The 17,925-nt window shown below is 42.6% G+C and overlaps 2 protein-coding genes across 7 annotated transcripts in view; both read right to left on the bottom strand.

Annotated features, from left to right (window-relative positions):
* iqgap2 (IQ motif containing GTPase activating protein 2) overlaps window positions 1–4,574 on the bottom strand; it is a 34,735-nt gene extending 30,161 nt beyond the window's left edge. The window contains exon 1 of the mRNA XM_061817284.1: window positions 4,167–4,574. Within this exon, the coding sequence (XP_061673268.1) occupies window positions 4,167–4,212 (46 nt within the window). The 5' untranslated portion in view covers window positions 4,213–4,574. The remainder of the gene's footprint in view (window positions 1–4,166) is intronic.
* A 3,514-nt stretch (window positions 4,575–8,088) lies between these two features.
* Window positions 8,089–17,925, bottom strand: part of sv2ca (synaptic vesicle glycoprotein 2Ca) — a 46,302-nt gene continuing 36,465 nt past the window's right edge. For all 6 annotated transcript variants that reach the window (XM_061816024.1, XM_061816023.1, XM_061816021.1 and 3 more), the window contains 9 exons: window positions 16,466–16,599; window positions 16,189–16,278; window positions 14,712–14,822; window positions 14,539–14,627; window positions 14,141–14,305; window positions 13,932–14,065; window positions 13,640–13,846; window positions 13,351–13,510; window positions 8,089–12,570 (listed from right to left, as the gene is read on the bottom strand). In XM_061816024.1, coding sequence (XP_061672008.1) covers window positions 12,387–12,570; window positions 13,351–13,510; window positions 13,640–13,846; window positions 13,932–14,065; window positions 14,141–14,305; window positions 14,539–14,627; window positions 14,712–14,822; window positions 16,189–16,278; window positions 16,466–16,599 — 1,274 coding nt within the window. In that variant the 3' untranslated portion in view covers window positions 8,089–12,386. The remainder of the gene's footprint in view (window positions 12,571–13,350; window positions 13,511–13,639; window positions 13,847–13,931; window positions 14,066–14,140; window positions 14,306–14,538; window positions 14,628–14,711; window positions 14,823–16,188; window positions 16,279–16,465; window positions 16,600–17,925) is intronic.

Raw genomic sequence — 17,925 nt, 5'->3', positions numbered from 1 at the left:
ACAATGTAATCCCAACGCCCCAGGAGGAGTAATACAATTCATTCTGCAATTCGTTTCATGTTTAGAGTACAAATGTACTCCGACCAACACACACAGATACTTGCATTTTACTCTTAAAGGTTACAATGCACATTAAATGTACACAAATCCATCTGTTTTCTATAAGCAGGAGTCTAGCCCGGATCAACTTGGGGTACAGTAAATTAGAGACGGTGGCACTGGAGAAAAAACAGGAAGCAGAACTGGAGGTGGCAGAAATGAAGATGTTGAGGTTCTCGATTGGAGTGAGCAGGTTGGATCGGATTAGAAATGAGCTCATTAGAGGGAGGGACAGCCAAAGTTGGATGTTTTGCGGACAAGGTTCGAGAGAGCAGACTTCGATGGTTTTGGACATGTCCAGAGGCGAGAGAGTACACTCATATTGGTAGAAGGTTGCCAAGGATGGAGCTGCCAGGCAAAAGAGCGAGAGGAAGAAAAAGAAAAGGTAGATGGATGTGGTGAGGTAGGACATGAGGGCAGTCGGTGTTAGAGAGGAAGATGCACGAGATAGGCTGAGATGGAAAAAGATGACACGCTGTGGCGACCCCTAATCGGGACAAGCCGAAAGGAAAAGAAGAAGAAGACGACAAACAAAACCCGGGCAAAACGCACGTACGGGGAGAAAATGCAAACGCCACACAGGCTTGAGCAGAGATTTTAACGTGGGACTTCTGGACTGCAAGGCAGCCGTCCTGCTAACCACGACGCCATCATGCCACCGAGAGCCACACCCTACATGTCAAGTACAGCGGAACCTCCGAAATCAAACAATACGCGGCCTTTTTCTGGTAACTTCTAAACAAATGTCAGCAACATTATGTCGTGTAAAAAAAAATGTGAATTCATGACATTATACTTTCGGACACATGGTATTCATGTTAGCATCTGCGCAAGAGCTTGCACTAGGCAGGCACACCCTTCCCGAATTGGAAATCAGCAAGTATCATTTCCAGTTCAACGGTCATCAGAGTTCATCACTGGCAACCTTTTGTAGCGGTGGCACAAAAAAACTGCCTAAAAAAAAAAATATATATTTATATATATATATAAACGCACTAGTTGATGGGATTTATCACACGCCATGTCAAACAAGACGCGTCATAAGTTCCAGGTCTGCTGTAACGAAATATAAATTTCAAATCCAAACTAAATGTTTTCCCCTTCGAGGTCATCCCCTGGAGTTTAAAACGCACTTTCCACGCCTTCCTGCATGCCGTCGAATGCTCGTGAAAGGATTCTTACAAGATCCCCTGCGGCTCCACCTTGACGCGGTCGAACGTGGAACTGTAGGACGCGTAGGACATTGTAATGCAGCTGCGCCGTCATGGCGGCGTTGAAGGGGAAATCTGGTACTTTGATTTCAAGTCTAGGCCTTTTTCTAAAACACCTCGCAGTTAGAGTTGACCTCAATGGGGAGAGTGGGGGCAGTTATAACCGTACACCAAAAACGGAAGTCACAACACAAGTGGGCGCCGTCGCTGCGGAATTCCCCCAACAACAAAAAACAATAAACACGTTGACTGAGCATGTCAAAACCCTCTGAAACCCACAGCAAACTTCCAGGAAAAAAAAAGAATTTAAAATAGTACTCAGGCCATTCTACAGCCCAACCTGCTTTTCTCACAAATGACTAATATTAATGTGACTAAACTAATATTCAACGTGAGGCATTTAAGTCACGTTTATACGGAGAGTGTTGCCGGTTGAAACGGGATCGTGATTGTGAGGCGTCAACTTGGAGTAGCTACCGTGCGGGATGTCGACCCGTACAAATTTTCAGGATTGGGGGGATGTTTTCATCTGAAACTAACCCAAACTCAACGGGAGGAGGGATTCCCAAGGGTCGAGGAGGTGTTGAGAAACAAAGAATTCATATTCCTTGAGTCTAATTTGAAGATGGATTTTGACCAGATTTTCAGAAAAAGCTCAATTTCTTAAGAATCCATCCATCCATTTTCTACCACTTCTCTGGGTCGGGTTGCGGGGGAAGTCGCTTCATCAGAGATCCCCAGACTTCCCTTTCCCCAGCCACTTCTTCCAGAGGGATCCCGAGGCATTCCCAAGCCAGCCGAGAGACACAGTCTTCTCTTTCCGGTGGGACATGCCCGGAACACCTCAGCAGGGAGGCGCCCGGGAAGCATCCGGATCAGATCATCTGGCTCCTCTCAATGTGGAGGAGCAGCGCCTCGACACCCTATCTCTAAGGGAGAGCCCGGACACCCTGCGGAGGAAGCTCATTTAGGCCGCTTGCATCCGGGATCTTGTTCTTTCGGTCACGACCTGCAGCTCATGCCCATAGGTGAGGGTAGGAACGTAGATCGAATTGAGAGCTTCGCGTTTCGACTTGGCTCCCTCTTTACCACAACGGACCGATACAAAGGCCGGATCACTGGAGACGCCGCAGTGTTGAGAAACAAAGAATTTATACTCTCCTCTCATTTGAAGATGGATTTTGACCAGATTTTCAGAAAAAGCTCCATTTCCATTTCTAAATTCTTGGTGTTTTGTTCTCAGGTCCAAGTAGCCATTCCACCCAGACCTGTCATTTCCACAGAAATTTATGGGGAAATCTTGTCACTTTATTAGTTTTAAGGCCGTGGTTGGGTTCAGATTCGGTACAGTTATAGAACAAAACGCAAAAACCTGATCATCGTTTGTGTTAAAACGAACAGACTCAATTTAAAATGAAACGGCCATGACAACAGCAAACTAAGACGAACTATGCTGTTTTTTGTTTTATTTCTTTTTTCAAAACAAGCTAGTCACATGGCTGCGAGCACAAGGCAGATAAACTTCCTCTCCCAGACTGAATATGGTCTGTGTAATAATCTCCCCGTCGTATTTCATCATCACCTCTGTCCGCATTTCATAATTTTCACGGACGACGACTAGCTTTGTCAAACCAGGCAAGTTTTCACAGGCCAACATTGGGTCCACATACCCTGAGTTTGACACCCGTGCTTTAGACACTCATTTGAGCTGAGGTTTCGCAACACAATCGCATGAAGTTTGTTGAAAACGTTTGGGTTGAACTTCCAAATTGCACCACTTTTGGGAATGTCCCGTGTTGGAAATTCCAAACTGTTTACATCTGTGGGTGACCGGGGAGGTGCAAATGTATATTGCACTCATTACAGCACGTGGGGGCTACTACACATAAGCCATACTGAGCAATGCACACACACACACTTCCTGCACTTTTCTACAGTTCTAGTAAACCCACAGGATGAGGTTTGCTGCCTTTGTGTGCAAATCATCACGGGACTTCGGTTATTGGCACGATGGCGTTGACTCATGCTGTTTTTCAGCTGCGGTGTTTTCGCCTTACTAACAGTGAGGGGAAAAAAAGCTTAAAAATGTATTTCTGACAGATGATTCGTTAATTTTCTTTTTAAGTTTGGGGTTTTTAATGCTTAGGGGGTGGAGGCTGCTTACCTTTGATTCCAGCTAGAACATGCAAATTATAACAGTCAACCTGAGTGGACATTTTGGATGGTTTATGTCCACCCCTTGTATTAAACTAACATTTGTGCAGTTTCCCTGCAGGCACACAAAGCAAAACGTTGCGCATGCAGACCAGCACAGTCCTGATGAAACAATTGATTGGTCTTATCTCTTAAAAGTTGCACTTTGCCCTCGTGTTGACTCTCTCTGACAAGAGCGAGACCTGACTCGGCGGCGAATCAGCCTTGGGATGCGTGTTGATTTGATTTGGGAAAAATAACAACACGCTAGCTAGCGCGGCAGTTAATGATTAAAAACAAAACAAAACAAAAAAAAAAACTATGAGAGCAGACCTTATGCGTGGAATGACTGATATGTTGAATAAATAGATAAAACACAAGGTGAATTGAAAATCTTGTCCACAGGAGTATCCTTGGGTTTTTAGACACTATTCAGCGGATGTATTAACGAACAGAGTAAATCGTCTGCAGTGTTTGTTCCTATTTTATTTTATTGTTTAAACGTGTCATATTTTATGAATAAGGTCATTTCGTAGTTGCACGGACACACCTCCTCATGCAGGCGCCGCTCAACCACCTGCTGCTCATCAAACGTCCACCCTCACCGGAGTTTTGTTTTTAAATTTAAAAAAAAAAAAAAAAAAGATGGAAAATATCACTTACTTCCATAGTGCGGTTTATGTAGGGCAGCCTTTTCGTCATGGTACATCCTGCCTCGTTTCCTCCGGCGGTCGTCAACGCGTCTGAAACGCCAGCAACTAACTTTTTTTTTTTGGTTTTTTTTTTTTTTTGGTTTTTTTAAGCTAACGTCCAAACGCACGATGAGGTGTGTCAGCCGGTTAAGAAACTTGTGTCCAGCTAACCGAGAGGTAATATATTTAAAACACACATACAAACTATATATAAATATAAATAAGAACGGGCAGAAAATTGTTCAGAAAGTTCCCTTGCGCCCACCAGTTCCCATAGTGAGCACGCCTTTGATGAGACTCCTTGACAAAGTGACGTCGAGCTTCAAAGTAACGTTCAGGCTCCCTACACACTGGAGAGGAAGCGCGAGCTCGCTTGCGCTCCCTGCTGGCCAGAACGTGGAACTGTGTTGCGTTCATTGCCTCGGGGCAAAAAAAAAAAAAAAAAAAAAAAAAAGAAGCAACAATTATTTATTAAACCCATTTATAGGCGTTGTGAAAAAGTAACGAAAGAAAAAATATTTGTTGACGTGCGAAGTACACTTGTCTTGTCGCTGTACTATATTTTTGAACATATTATACAATTATGCATGCAAAAGAGCAGGTAAACAGAGGTCAAATCTTTTATGGTTTAATTTTGTTTACAGTTTATGATTGATTGATCAGAATCAGAATATTGGCCAATTATGTAAACAAAACACAGGCAATCTGTCTCTGGTAGTGATTGATTGATTGATTGATTGATGATTGATTGATTGATTGATTGATGATTGATTGATTGATTGATTGATTGATTGATTGATTGATTGATTGATTTTTATCTTGGGATTTATGAGGTGGAAAATAATAGAGGCAACAGCAACACGGAGAATTTCGAACCAAACTTTGAACCAAGCTAGCATGAAACAAGAATGGCAACAGATTCAATGTTGCGTTCAATGCCTGGGCCACAATTATTTACCAAACCCGTTTATAGGCGCTGTGAAAAGTAACGGAAGACAAATTATTTGTTGATGCACTAAGTACACTTTTCTTGTAACGTTACTATATTTTTGAACAAAAAAAATAACAATTATACATACCAAACAGCAAGTAAACAGAGTTCAAATCTTTTATGGTTTAGTTTTGTTTACAGTTTATGATTGATTTATCAGAATCAGAATATTGGCCAATTATGTAAACAAAACACAAGCAATCTGTCTCTGGTAGTTGATTGATTGATTGATTGATTGATTGATTGATTGATTGATTGATTGATTGATTGATTGATGATTGATTGATTGAGATCTTGGGATTTATGAGGTGGAAAATAATAGCAACATGGAGAATTTTGAACCAAACTTTGAACCAAGGAGCATGAAACAACAATGGCAACAAATTCAGTGTTGCATTCAATGGCTCGGGCAAAAAAAGAAGCCACAATTGTTTACGAAACCCAATTATTGGCGCTGTGAAAAGTAACGAAAGACAAATAATTTGTTGATGCGGTAAGAACACTTTTCTTGTAGCTGTACTATATTTGTGAACATATAATACAATTCTACATACAAAAGAACAGGTAAACAGGGGTAAAGTTTTTTATGGTTTACTTTTGTTTACAGTTTGACTGATTGATCAGAATCAGAATATTGGCCAGGTATGTAAACAAAACACAGGCAATTTGTCTCCGGTAGTTGATTGATTGATTTAGATCTTGGGATTTATGAGGTGGAAAAAAAACAAACAAAAAAAAAAAAACAATTATACATACAAAACAGCAAGTAAACAGATGTAAAGTCTTTTATAGTTTACTTTCATTTACAGTTTATAATTGATTGATTGATCAGAATCAGAATATTTGACAGGAATGTAAACAAAACACAAGCAATTTGTCTCCGGTAATTGATTGATTGATTGATTGATTGATTGATTTGATTAGTTAGGTAGAAAATAATAGATGCAACAGCAACATGGAAAATTTTGAACCAGATGTTGAACAAAGGAGCGTGAAACAACAATGGCAACAGATTTGAGTGCCCCAAGATATTCATATTCCCCATCTATGGTTTTGTTTGAGAGAATTGTTTGAAGTTTTCTGTGCCAAAAATGATTCCTTAGGTCTTCTGCCAGCCTGAAAAAAAAGAAGAATCCACCATGTTATTTTTATCAGTGGCTAATTTAACATTTTTTTGTTACTCAATTCAACATTGGAAAAACCCTGAGCTGACAATAACTTTGGGTTTTTAAAAAAAATCAGAGTGCCGATTTGTCAAAATTTTGATGTTGGTGCATGCATTTTGAGAGTTAAATTCATTTACTGTTTTTTTTTAGGAATCTGTTCACTCATAATTAGTGATACTTGACTTGATTTCGTACATTTTTAACGTTTTTTTCCCTTTATTTTCTTACCTATACTTCTACCTCATTACAAAGTGTTTTCTCACCTCGACTTGAAGTATGTCGCGGTAAGAAATTTTGAAAATGTCTTTTAAATCTTGAACATTAACGGGTAAAGAAACATACATGATGTAATTAATTTTTTAATCACAACCTGTTTACGAGGATAACTGCGTGTACCTATTTCCTGAATGTGAAATGTGAAAGTGGCCGTTTAAAAAAAAAAAAAAAAAAAAATTTCAATGGGACTGCTTTGGAAGTCCTCGTTTACAGAAAATGTTTCAAATTGTCCATCTCTCAACTATTATATGTAACCGCTAGGTGGCAGCCTTTGATAGTCATAATATGTATTTATCTATTTCAGGGGATTCCTGACGGAAATTTTGCCAAGCTTCACTGACTGTTGGAAAATATGAAATTTACTAAGAGTAAAGAGTAAGAGTAAACTAGATGAGGTCAAATATGAAGAGTAACAGTATAAGAATATAAATGTGTAATAGCAGAACGCCTGGTGGTTGGCGGGTGTGACATCATCAAAGGTAAGAGAGCAAAGGGACGTTTAAATGGGCAGTTGGCTCAAAATAGGAAGTGTATGCAGTGAGGAAAATAAGTATTTGAACACCCTGCTGTATTGCAAGTTCTTAGTCCTTAGAAAGGTGAGGAATCAGCCCAGGACTACACGACAGGACTTGGTCAATGACCTGAAAAGGGCTGGGAGAACCGTACGGAAGGTTCCCCTGCTTAAACCAGCACATGTCTTAAGTTGGCCCATGACCATTTGGATGATAACAGAGGAGTCATGGGAAAAAGTTTTGTGGTGGGATGAGACCAAAATGGAACTTTTTGCTCATAATTTCTAACCGTGTTTAGAGGAAGACGAATGACGCGTTCCATCCCAAGAACACCATCCCTACTGTGAAACATGGGGGTCGTAGCATCATGTTTTGGCGGTGTTTTTGGGATAGGACGACTGCAGTGTATTAAGGAGAGAATGACCCCGGCCATGTATTGTGAGATTTTGGGGAAGAACCTCTTTCCCTCAGTCAGAGCATTGAAGATGGGTCGCGGCTGGGTCTTTCAACATGACAATGACCCGAAGCACACAGCCAGGAAAACCAAGGAGTGGCTCCGTAAGAATTATATTAAGGTTCTGGCGTGGCCTAGACAGTCTCCAGACCCAAACCCAATAGAAAATCTTCGGAGGGAGCTGAAACTCCGCGTTTCTCTGCGACAGCCCAGAAACCTGTCTGATCTCGAGAAGATCTGTGTGGTGGAGTGGGCCAAAATCCCTCCTGCAGTGCGTGCAAACCTAGTGAACAACTACAGGAAACGTTTGACCTATGTAATTGCAAACAAAAGCTACTGTACAAAATTGGTTTTCTCAGGTGTTCAAATACTTATTTTCTTTACTGGAATAGGCCTACTAGTGGCAAGCCATGGCATGAAATGTAATATGACTCTGGTTCTGCACAATGCTAATGGGAAAAAAAAGGAAACAAAGCATCATTGGCAAGAGAACAGAATTTTTTATTGTCTATATTTTGAAAAGCAACACAAACTGCCATTTTCACTTCTTATCGTCACACTTACGGGCCTCAGAACAGCAACTTGCAGCAACGACCGGCAGGCCCGATAATCACAATGATACGCACAACTTTACTGTCCACGTACATTTGCTTCCCACCTCCTTACAAGAGTGACTACATTCACATTTTTTTCTTCAAGAAACGTCTGGATATTGCCGTCATTTTTCTGATAAAAGAGTTCAAAGCAAAACCAAAAAAAATAGCGTACGGTAACATATTTTCGACATGCAAGTAAACGCAGGCGCGCGCGCAAAACTGTGTCGAGAGTGGGAGAGACCGGAAGTTAGATAGCCAAGGACTTGCAATGACGCACGACATGAACACGGCGGCTGCGGGCACACAACGCAATCACACTTGCTTATACACACTCCACTAATATCAGCATTGATTATGTACATTATTTACAATCTGAAACGTTAATATGCGCACACATGCATGCTTGGACGCACATAGACACACGCGCACGCTCACGTGCAGGTACATTTAATCAATACCCCGACGCCTTAAGCAAAATAAAGTTTGCAAAATAAATTTCTCTCATTAATTCAGTTTAATATGTAAATATACTTTTTTGTCTACGGCGGGTACAGAATTGAATCTATAAATTAAACACAATAAACAAAATACATGTACTTATTTTGAAATGTTAATAGTATTAGACAAATATATTATTACTGTATTTTTTCATATATGAGTTATTTGCATTTTTGTTGCATTCTTATCATGGTATCTTACACATAATAATGAGATAAATATGTAAATTGCTATTTTAATTTTTTAAGAATTGTTTCTCAGCAAAAATAAACATTTCAATGTATATAATTAAGTCTAAAGAAAGAGAAAAACTGATTCAGAATTGAACAGGATTGAACATACGTTCACAGAAAGATCTTTTTTTTACATTTTTTTTTTTTTTTTAATGTATAGTTCAGATTATATCGTCAACCTCAGGGTCCCACGTGACAACGGGTAGGACTGCTCCAGCTCAGGAGAGGCACGTTGAAAAAGGCATTCAGTATTTGTTTCTCGTCATTATCGTAGGTTGCTCACTCAAGCGCGCCACGTAAAGCAGAATCAGAGGAAAAGCGCTGAGGTTGTATTTTTTTCCCCCACGTAGTTATTGAACATAATCAAAGGTTGGTTTCAATGTGTGGCCCAATCACTCTAATATCACAATGGGATTATTTTTTTTTTTAATCTACGTTGAAAGGCAACAAACACAAAGGGCTTGGTATCCTACATCTACTTTGGGGAAGTTTCCAAACGCCGACAGAGCTCGTGCAGGTGGCGTCACCGTTTCAACGGCGCCATATTGCCCGTCAAACAGAGCTGCTCGACATTGAACCGGAGGAGAATATTTACGATACCCGAGACCGGTTGTGCTCTTGGTTGTCACGACAGAAGAGACGGATACTCAAAGAGATCGTTCTGTGGAATCTTCTTCTTCTTTTCCTTTCGGCTTGTCCCGTTAGGGGTCGCCTCAGCGTGTCATCTTTTTCAAGCTAAGCCCATCTCGTGCATGATCTTCTTTAACACCAACTGTCTTCATGTCTTCCCTCACCACATCCATCAACCTTTTCTTTGGTCTTCCTCTCGCTCTATTGCCCGGCAGCTCCATCCTCAGCACCCTTCTACCGATATCCTCACTCTCTGTCTGCTCTCTCGAACCTTGTCTCCAAAACATCCAACTTTGGCTGTCGCTCTAATGAGCTCGTTTCGAATCCTATCCAACCCGGTAGCCTGGCAACCTGGTATATCGTATGCACAAAATATAATCCACCCGAGTGCTCCTACCTCGGCTCTCGTAGGTCACTCTATGTTCCTGTCTCTCCTGGAAATAAGTGTTCACCACTGCCAATTCCATCCTTTATGCGAAGTCCACCACCAACTGACCCTCAAAGTTCCTTTGCTGAATGCCGTACTGACCCATCACTTCTTCATCGACCATATTTCCTTCGCCAACATGTCCATCGAAATCTGCACCAATCAGGACTAATTCGTCTAGGTCCTTCCAAAATTTCCCTTTCAACTCAAGGTCACATCCTACTTGTGGGGCATAGCCGCTAATCACATGATACACGATACCTTCAATTTAAAATTTCAGCCTCATCACTCGACCTGATCATTCTATGGAATACCATCTGAAAAGACCAGAAATGATCCATGGATTTCGGCAATTAAACATGATGGCTGGTGCCCGACCAAAATACGCACACACGACTGTGTAGCGATCGCTTCATTTCAGGTAGGAATTATTCTTCTCAATCTCAAATGAGCAAAAAGTATTTATAATCCCAGTTTTGTCTTTTGTGAGAACAATGCGTGTTTAAAAAAAACTGTCACGGAGGTTAAGTGTGACCCTAATCGCTTCCGTGTGCGTTCCATTTTTTCCCCCCCTATAATAGTTAATGGTTGAGAATTTGTGTAAAACTAGGGGTCACTTATTTAAATATTGGTATTTGTAATGAATACTAGCTGAAAAGATCGATGGATTCCGGCAAAGGTTAACGTGTGGCCGAACACGCTTCCGTGTTCACGAGCCGTCAACCCGTCACTATGTGGGCTTTATTCCTGGTGAGAACAGATCCTGCAACGAAGTATTCGTATGCGGCCAGACTTTTATACTTACTGACTCACCAGATCCATGTGTAGATCCAGTTGTCCAAGACAAGCGGAAGCGAATTAACAGTCCAATTTCTGATCGCCGAAAACATCGATTTCTGCATTAAATACGAGTCCTCTATGCCGAGTTTATCTAATTTTTCCACATGCCTTCATTTATTTTCACCTGCTAAATATCCGACGGTATCGGACAAGACTCTGGGCGTCGTTCTACAAGACGTATTTCCGTGTCGTCTCCAACCGACTCAGCATTTAGCGATGCTTAGCTTGACCAACAATATGGCGAGGTAAACCAAAGTCACGTGATTTTTGGACGGAGGTGCACGAGCTCTATACAGTACGAGCGAATGTTCAGCGTGGTCTCTATATGAGCTTTCATGTATTTTTATTTTTTTTTTGTCTGCACTGTGCCTGACCATCTGCAACGTGTTGTTGTGTTTGCAGCAAAAAACCAGCTGCCGCGCCGTCTGATCATCTATTCCCCTCCGTTATCACACGGCCGGCTGGCTGAGCTCATTAACGGCTTGTTTTGCACTTTTCTCCCCATCTGGCTCCTCTGAATAAGAATATTAATATTATATTAAAAGCCTCGAGTTTAAGAAAGGTGAGAACGCTATAAAAGATGCTGGCTACAACCGGGATCCCTCCAAAATGAAAATGAAACCAAAGTTTTAGTGGGAAACGTGTGAGACCCTCAGCTGCATTTTCCATAATCTCCAGATAAAATAAACGCACAATTATTAATTAAATTGGGAGAAATCTGGTACTGCTGACCTATGGTTAAATTGCTGCACTGCTTTACTAATAAGATACATATGATTAATACATTTAGGATACAGTGGATATTAAAAAAAAAAGTCTACACACCCCTGTTAAAATGTCACATTTTAAAATATCTTAGAGTGGGGAAATAAAATTTGAAAAAAAAAACAATTGCAATAATGAAGTTCATTCAACCTTGGTTTCATTGGAGCAAAATACATTTTTACACGTGTTCAGTAGATTTCAAGTGTGTGTTTGGTTGTTAACATAGGGTGTAGACCAGTGGTCTCAAACTGGCGGCCCTCGGGCCATTTGCGGCCCACGAGACGATGTTTTGTGGCCCCCATCTTCATATGAAAGTATAATGATAATGCGAACCTCGAGTTTTATATGGATGGCACTTTTACAGTGTTGTGTGCGGAGCTGACGAGCCGACCAATCACGGTGGGGTAGGTGGCTATCGGGGGTGTGACACTGACCGGGCTTGATGCAAGCAGAGAAACAATTTTCAGTGAGAGAAAGTTACAGCAGCGTTGCCAAGGAGAGTTTTTTTGTTTTGCACACAAGCTGTAAGCACCAGCATCCTTCTTCATCTTATTTTATTTTTTATTTTTGATTGCTTTGAATTTCCAATTTAAATTCCACGTACATCGAGATTGCGGCCCAGCTTCAGCCAGACTCCGCCTCCAGCGGCCCCAAGATAAATTGAGTTTGAGACCCCCGGTGTAGACTTTTGATATCCACCGCATGCATGTATGACCCAAGCCACTTTCCCTCTTTTCGCTACGATCGCTTATCCCCCCGAAGCTCCGTGTTTTATCGAGGTTGTACCACGGTGATGCCGCTGTTTACATGAGGACATTCGCCCTGGTATCTGGCAACCGGAGGCCGACCAGGCCTCCCCCCACTAGAACTGACGACGCCATCAGGATGGGGATGGCCTTCGTGATGCCAACCAGAGACCCGAAAATCAGGTTTCCCAAGACGGCGGCCATCTTACAAAGGGCGTTGCAGAATCCGAAGCCAGTTCCTCTGTGGAGAGATTTGGGGGAAAGAGAAGTCAAGACTAGAACTAGAACGAATTATCCCGACATCTTTAAACAGTAAAGAGTGCGTCATCTTTGTGATCACTGACAACGAGCCACCTCTGTGACGGATATAGTCAAAAATCCGTAGCATTGATGGTTTTAGGTGATACTAGCTTTGATACTTGAAAAAGACAATTCTTTGGAAAATGTACCAACTTTAGCAAAACAGCAAAGGGAACGTCAACAAATTGTTGTGAGACAGTTTGAACCTACATATAAAAGTCAGCAATCCGAGCAATAGAAAACCACACAAATCGTTAAAAAAAAAAAAAAAAAAAATCATACATTGCGATTTCTGGATTTTTCTTTTTGAGTTAGCTGTCTCACAGTGGACATGCACCTACGATGAAGATTTCAGACCCCTCCATGATTTCTAAATGGGAGAACTTGCAATATAGCAGGGTGTTCAAATACTTATTTTCTTCACTGTATGTAAGGTTTGAAAGCAGCTTAGAAATGAACCAAAATTCCATTTTCATAGGGGAGTGGGAGAGGTGGCTAACTTTGTCCTCAGACAGGAAGGTGACTCACTGTAACGGCTTTCGAAAATAAAAAAAAAAAAAAGAAAAACTACTGAAAAAGTAAAAAAAAAAAAAATCTAACATTTGACAGTAGCATATATCATAAATTGAAGACTAACTGTCAGATTTAAACCATTAGCTTTATCATACCCGATATCGTTAAAACAGGTTAGGAAATTTGACCCGGGTAACCAAAGCCTCACCTCTGAGCAGTCGGGAAAGATTCGGTCGTGACCACATCGAGGGAGTTCCAGGCAGAGATGCTCAAGCCGTTGTAAAGGCACAGCATGAAAATCATCATGGACTCACTGGTCCCGAACCACAAGAAGAAGCAGCTGATGCCCGACAACACCATGGAGCCACCTGATGACGCGAAGCCCGCAGAAAAGAGCACCGAGTAACTTTCGCAAAGGCGGAATTCCGGCTCGTACTCAATACTAATCTCCATGACGGGTGTTCATAGTTTGAAAAACGAAGCCTTCCCAAACTAACCTAACATGGACAGGCGGCCCGTTTTGTCCATGAGGAGAGCGGACACGATGTTCCCAGGTAGAACGGCCAAGGTTCCCAAGAAGTTGATGAAGTAAACCCAGTAGGCGCTGTAATCGTCATCAAACGTCATCTGGCATCCCGTCTTGTTGTGGGTGAACGTGCTGTTGACCACCTCGGTGCCGTCCATCAGCTTGGAGTCGTCGATGTCTGCGCGCACAACGCGCGTCGCGCTTCATCTCGCCGCCAATTTCGTTCAGAAACGACATGCTCAGAACGGGGAAAAGCGCCTCACCCGTGTTGAAGAAGAAGGCGTCGACGAACGTGCAGTTATGGAAATAGGATCCCACCGACGTGACGTCGTCAAAGTAGCAGTTACGAAAGGTGGAGTCGACAAAGGTGACGGATTTGAGTTTCATGTTGATGAATCTGAGTGGGGACAGAAAAATTGATCTTCGCCCTTATTAGGATAAGAACAATATGCGCCAATCGCAACGGGCCTACCGGTCATTGATGAAAAGTCCATTCTTGTGGATCTGGTTCTCCAGAGTAAAGTTGAAGGTGAAGTCCTCGATGCGTTCGCTGTTGTGGATTTGCACTTTGGAGGCGTATTCGTCCGCCTGGAGGTGTTTGATGACATCGGGGAACCATACGGACAGACCATAATACCTGAAATCAGAATAATATTTACCGTCACTGCCAATTTTCAGTTTTTACTCCCCGAGAGCCTTCGCTGCTATCTGTCTCAGCTCCAACTGAGGAGTATTGATCCCTAGACTGTAATTGATTTGGCCAACATCCACCTTCTCGTTGCGGCGATGACAGAAACGCAATTGCGATTATCCGACGGAGGAAATTGCGCTTGATCCTTCTGCGGCACAAAAGGACATTCGAACACTCACCCGAAAGACAGCGTGAACCACACGACGGCGAGCCGCATCATATTTTCTCGCATCGGGTAGTTGAAACACTTCATGAGGTTCAGATAGATCTGAAAGAGAGACAAGATATGAATTGTGAAACACAACTCTGGTGCGGGACAAATTAGCAAAAATAATCGGCAAGGAGAACCTACCCCGTGGATTTCAGCCTTCATCCGGAAGATGGCTTTGGAAACTGGATTTCCGGATTCAGACTCCAGTTCGATCAGCTCGTCAAGCTGCTTTGGGATCTTTATCCTGTTAACCTGGGAAATAAATTAATGACACTTAGCATGATCAGGTTCTAATTCGGTTCACTTGGAAGTATCTAGGTGTAATTTTCTTGTGTTAGCTGAAGTCCAAAGTTACCTCGACTTAAAGGTCCACTGTCATGAAATGCATGATTTTTAGTATGTTATTAATGAAAAAAAAAAAAAAGGCAGCCGGGAATGGACCCATCCGTTTTTTGCGCCACACAACATGATTTTGACGTATATGGCTTTTTGTCACTCCCGCCATGAAAATCCTCTCGAGGGATTTGTTTTAGAGAAGAAGCAGGAAGTGACTGACGTACAGGGCAGTAGCGCACTCAGGTGGTCTTGTATGTTTCTACTAGTTTTACCTGCTGGAAGGCAGCTCGTTGTTCCTTCGTGTTAGCCAAAATGCCGTCTCGTTGTATTGCTGGGTATTCGAACACTCGGGAGGATGGATTCGGTCTTCATACTTTTCAAAAAGACCGGGTTTGTGATGAAAAATGGATTGCATGGGTGCAAAGGACGAGAGCTTTGTGGGTTCCAAATGACAAGTAGCTGTGTATACAGCTACAAAAAAAATAATAGTTTTGGGGGGGGGGGGACTGTAATCCTCTTAGAATGTAACAAAAGATCTGTGCACATAAGTCAGGGGTGCTAAATGTGTTGACGTACCCATTGGCGCATCGTACGCCGCGGACGGGGCCCGGCTTCGGTCGGGCTTGGCTCATACGTACTGTCTGGGAGTCTGTTGTTAGTTAGAAGTGATCCGCATATCATTTAAATGTGGGTCGAAACGATGGGGTAAAATTGCGCCGGTTACTTCACTCGATTGTTAGACGTTCTCTACTTTGAAAAGAGATTCCGTGTCCCACATTAGGTGGCGCAGCGTGTTTTCGATGTCCCAGTGTGATGTAATGAACAGACGACGCAGGCAATATGGCTACCACTTGGATGTCAATTGAGACTTCCGCAACTTTGCGCATTGATGACGCACTCTCCGCTCATATTTATTTTTTCGTACGGACGTTGAAGTGAATAACGTTATATTTTCATTACAATATCTATTTTAGAATGTTTATAGGCATGACACCTGACGCTTTATACGCGAAGAACGTGAAACCTCGGGTAATTCTAATTTTCCGCCACGGAAGCCGACAGCATCGATGCTTCGCCTGCTTAACGTGTAGTTCAGGCTGCAAGTAAGCCTGAATGACACAGAACAGCTTTGAGAAACGTCATCACGCAGACGAGAACGAGAGTGCGTTAAAACCTGTCCCAGCTGCGGCGGGGGGGGGGGGGGGGGGGGGTAAGCCTCTTTGCTTCCTTTCAAGCATCAGGATAGCAAAGCAGAGCAGCGGCGGAGCGACATGAAACTCACGCTGAAGACTTTCTCCGGCTGCCCACGCGCTCTCATGTTGGTGTCGTGGATTTGTTTGAGGATCATCCAGGCTTCGTCGTGCTTCCCCACCTGTGAGCAGGCAGAACGTCAAGGACAGAAGGAAGTCGTCGTGGCATCAGCAACAGCTTACTAAGCAACAGTTTGGACTCGTAGTACCGCTGCGGCGGAAACATCGCGTTGAATGCAGTTCTTGCAAATACACTTTCAAGCTGTAACATTCGTTTGTGACCGATTTGGGGAAAACGTATCGTTTTACCTCGAGATAAAATCTCGGGCTTTCCGGCATGAAGGTAAGCGCGACCACGGCGCACACGCAGGGCAGGGCGCAGACCACCACAAACACTCGCCAACTGTGGAACTGGTACGCTGAACCCATGCTGAAACTCCATCCTGCAAAAACACAGCGCACAACATCCTCAAAGAAGAATTTGAAAGATGAATACAAATGTCGTCTGCTTTTTCCCCACTTCATCGTTGCCCCCCCCCAAACACAGAGTGGATTCTTGAAGCCATCATTTTCCAATTGGGTTCAGGCGAGTCCAAATGACCCTGGCACCACGGTGGTCTACTGTTGTTGAGAATATGTACTTCCGAGTATTGCTGTGTATTCTCTATGTGTTGCTGCTCCATGTACTGAAGTAACAGTTACTTGAAAGTTGACAATTATTGTAATTTTTCCTTTCGATTGGCTGAGTCGTTTCGCTTTTTATGTCAGCATTAAGGTAGCTGGACTTTGCTTCGGATGTTTAAAAGTATATTTTGTTTATTTTTGTTTTATGTGTCTTTGATACAGTAATGAAAACTGAGTAACTTATCTGAAGGACTTTGCAAGCGAGTTTAAGAACAGATGCAAAAGGAATACTGACAAAAATGGTCTGGTCATATGTTTTTCTTCTTCTTCTATCCATTTTCTTAGCTGCTTATCCTCATGAGGATCGCGGGAGTGCTGGAGCTCATCCTAGTGGCGGCAGCGGGCAGGGGGCAGGGTTACACCCTGAACTGATTGCCAGCCAATCGCAGGGCACATAGAGAAAAATGGCTGCACTCACAATCACACCTAGTGTCACAAACCTCCGATACGCGGGCGGACCCAAATGCAGGACTTGGAGGCAGAGGCATAATGTTCAATGTAGTTTATTCCGGAAACTGGGTCACACACGGTAGCAGAGGTACAGAAACAGTAGGCTAGGTGGGATCCTAAAGACATGCAGCAGGGTCCGATGACTATGGGGCAAACTAACAACTCAACAGAAAGGGCACAGAATCGCTGTGACTAGGGTTACTCTAACTTATGCGTAGAAGGGGAAGAGTCGCACAGGAAGTGAATGCAACTTACTTCGGCAAGGCAACGAACTGGCAAATGCCAGTGACAAAAACTCCAACTTAAATACCTGTCTAATTACAGTCCCGATATGAAATAGTTGTGAGAGTAGTGGTGTGGCCACGCCCCTCTTGGCAGTGGCCAAGCCTTACTCATGACACTTAGGGGCAATTTAGAGTGTCCAATTGATGTTCATTTGTTTTATGAAGTTTAAATATGATAAAAATATTTGGAACAATACAATTTTATCATTTTTGTATTGCAGGTGGGTCTGGAGAGTATCCTCTGCAAAAAAAAAAAAAAAAAAGCGAGTTCATTGAAAAAAGGGAAACTGCAAAGTTTTGTCAAATGATAATACGCGACTGGAACACGGAAAAATTTACATAGAATACATA

This window comes from Syngnathoides biaculeatus, chromosome 4, assembly GCF_019802595.1.
Source record: "Syngnathoides biaculeatus isolate LvHL_M chromosome 4, ASM1980259v1, whole genome shotgun sequence".
Taxonomy (NCBI): Eukaryota; Metazoa; Chordata; class Actinopteri; order Syngnathiformes; family Syngnathidae; genus Syngnathoides; species Syngnathoides biaculeatus.
The sequence above is the reverse complement of the archived record's forward strand: the minus strand, read 5'-3'. Positions and strand labels throughout refer to the sequence as shown.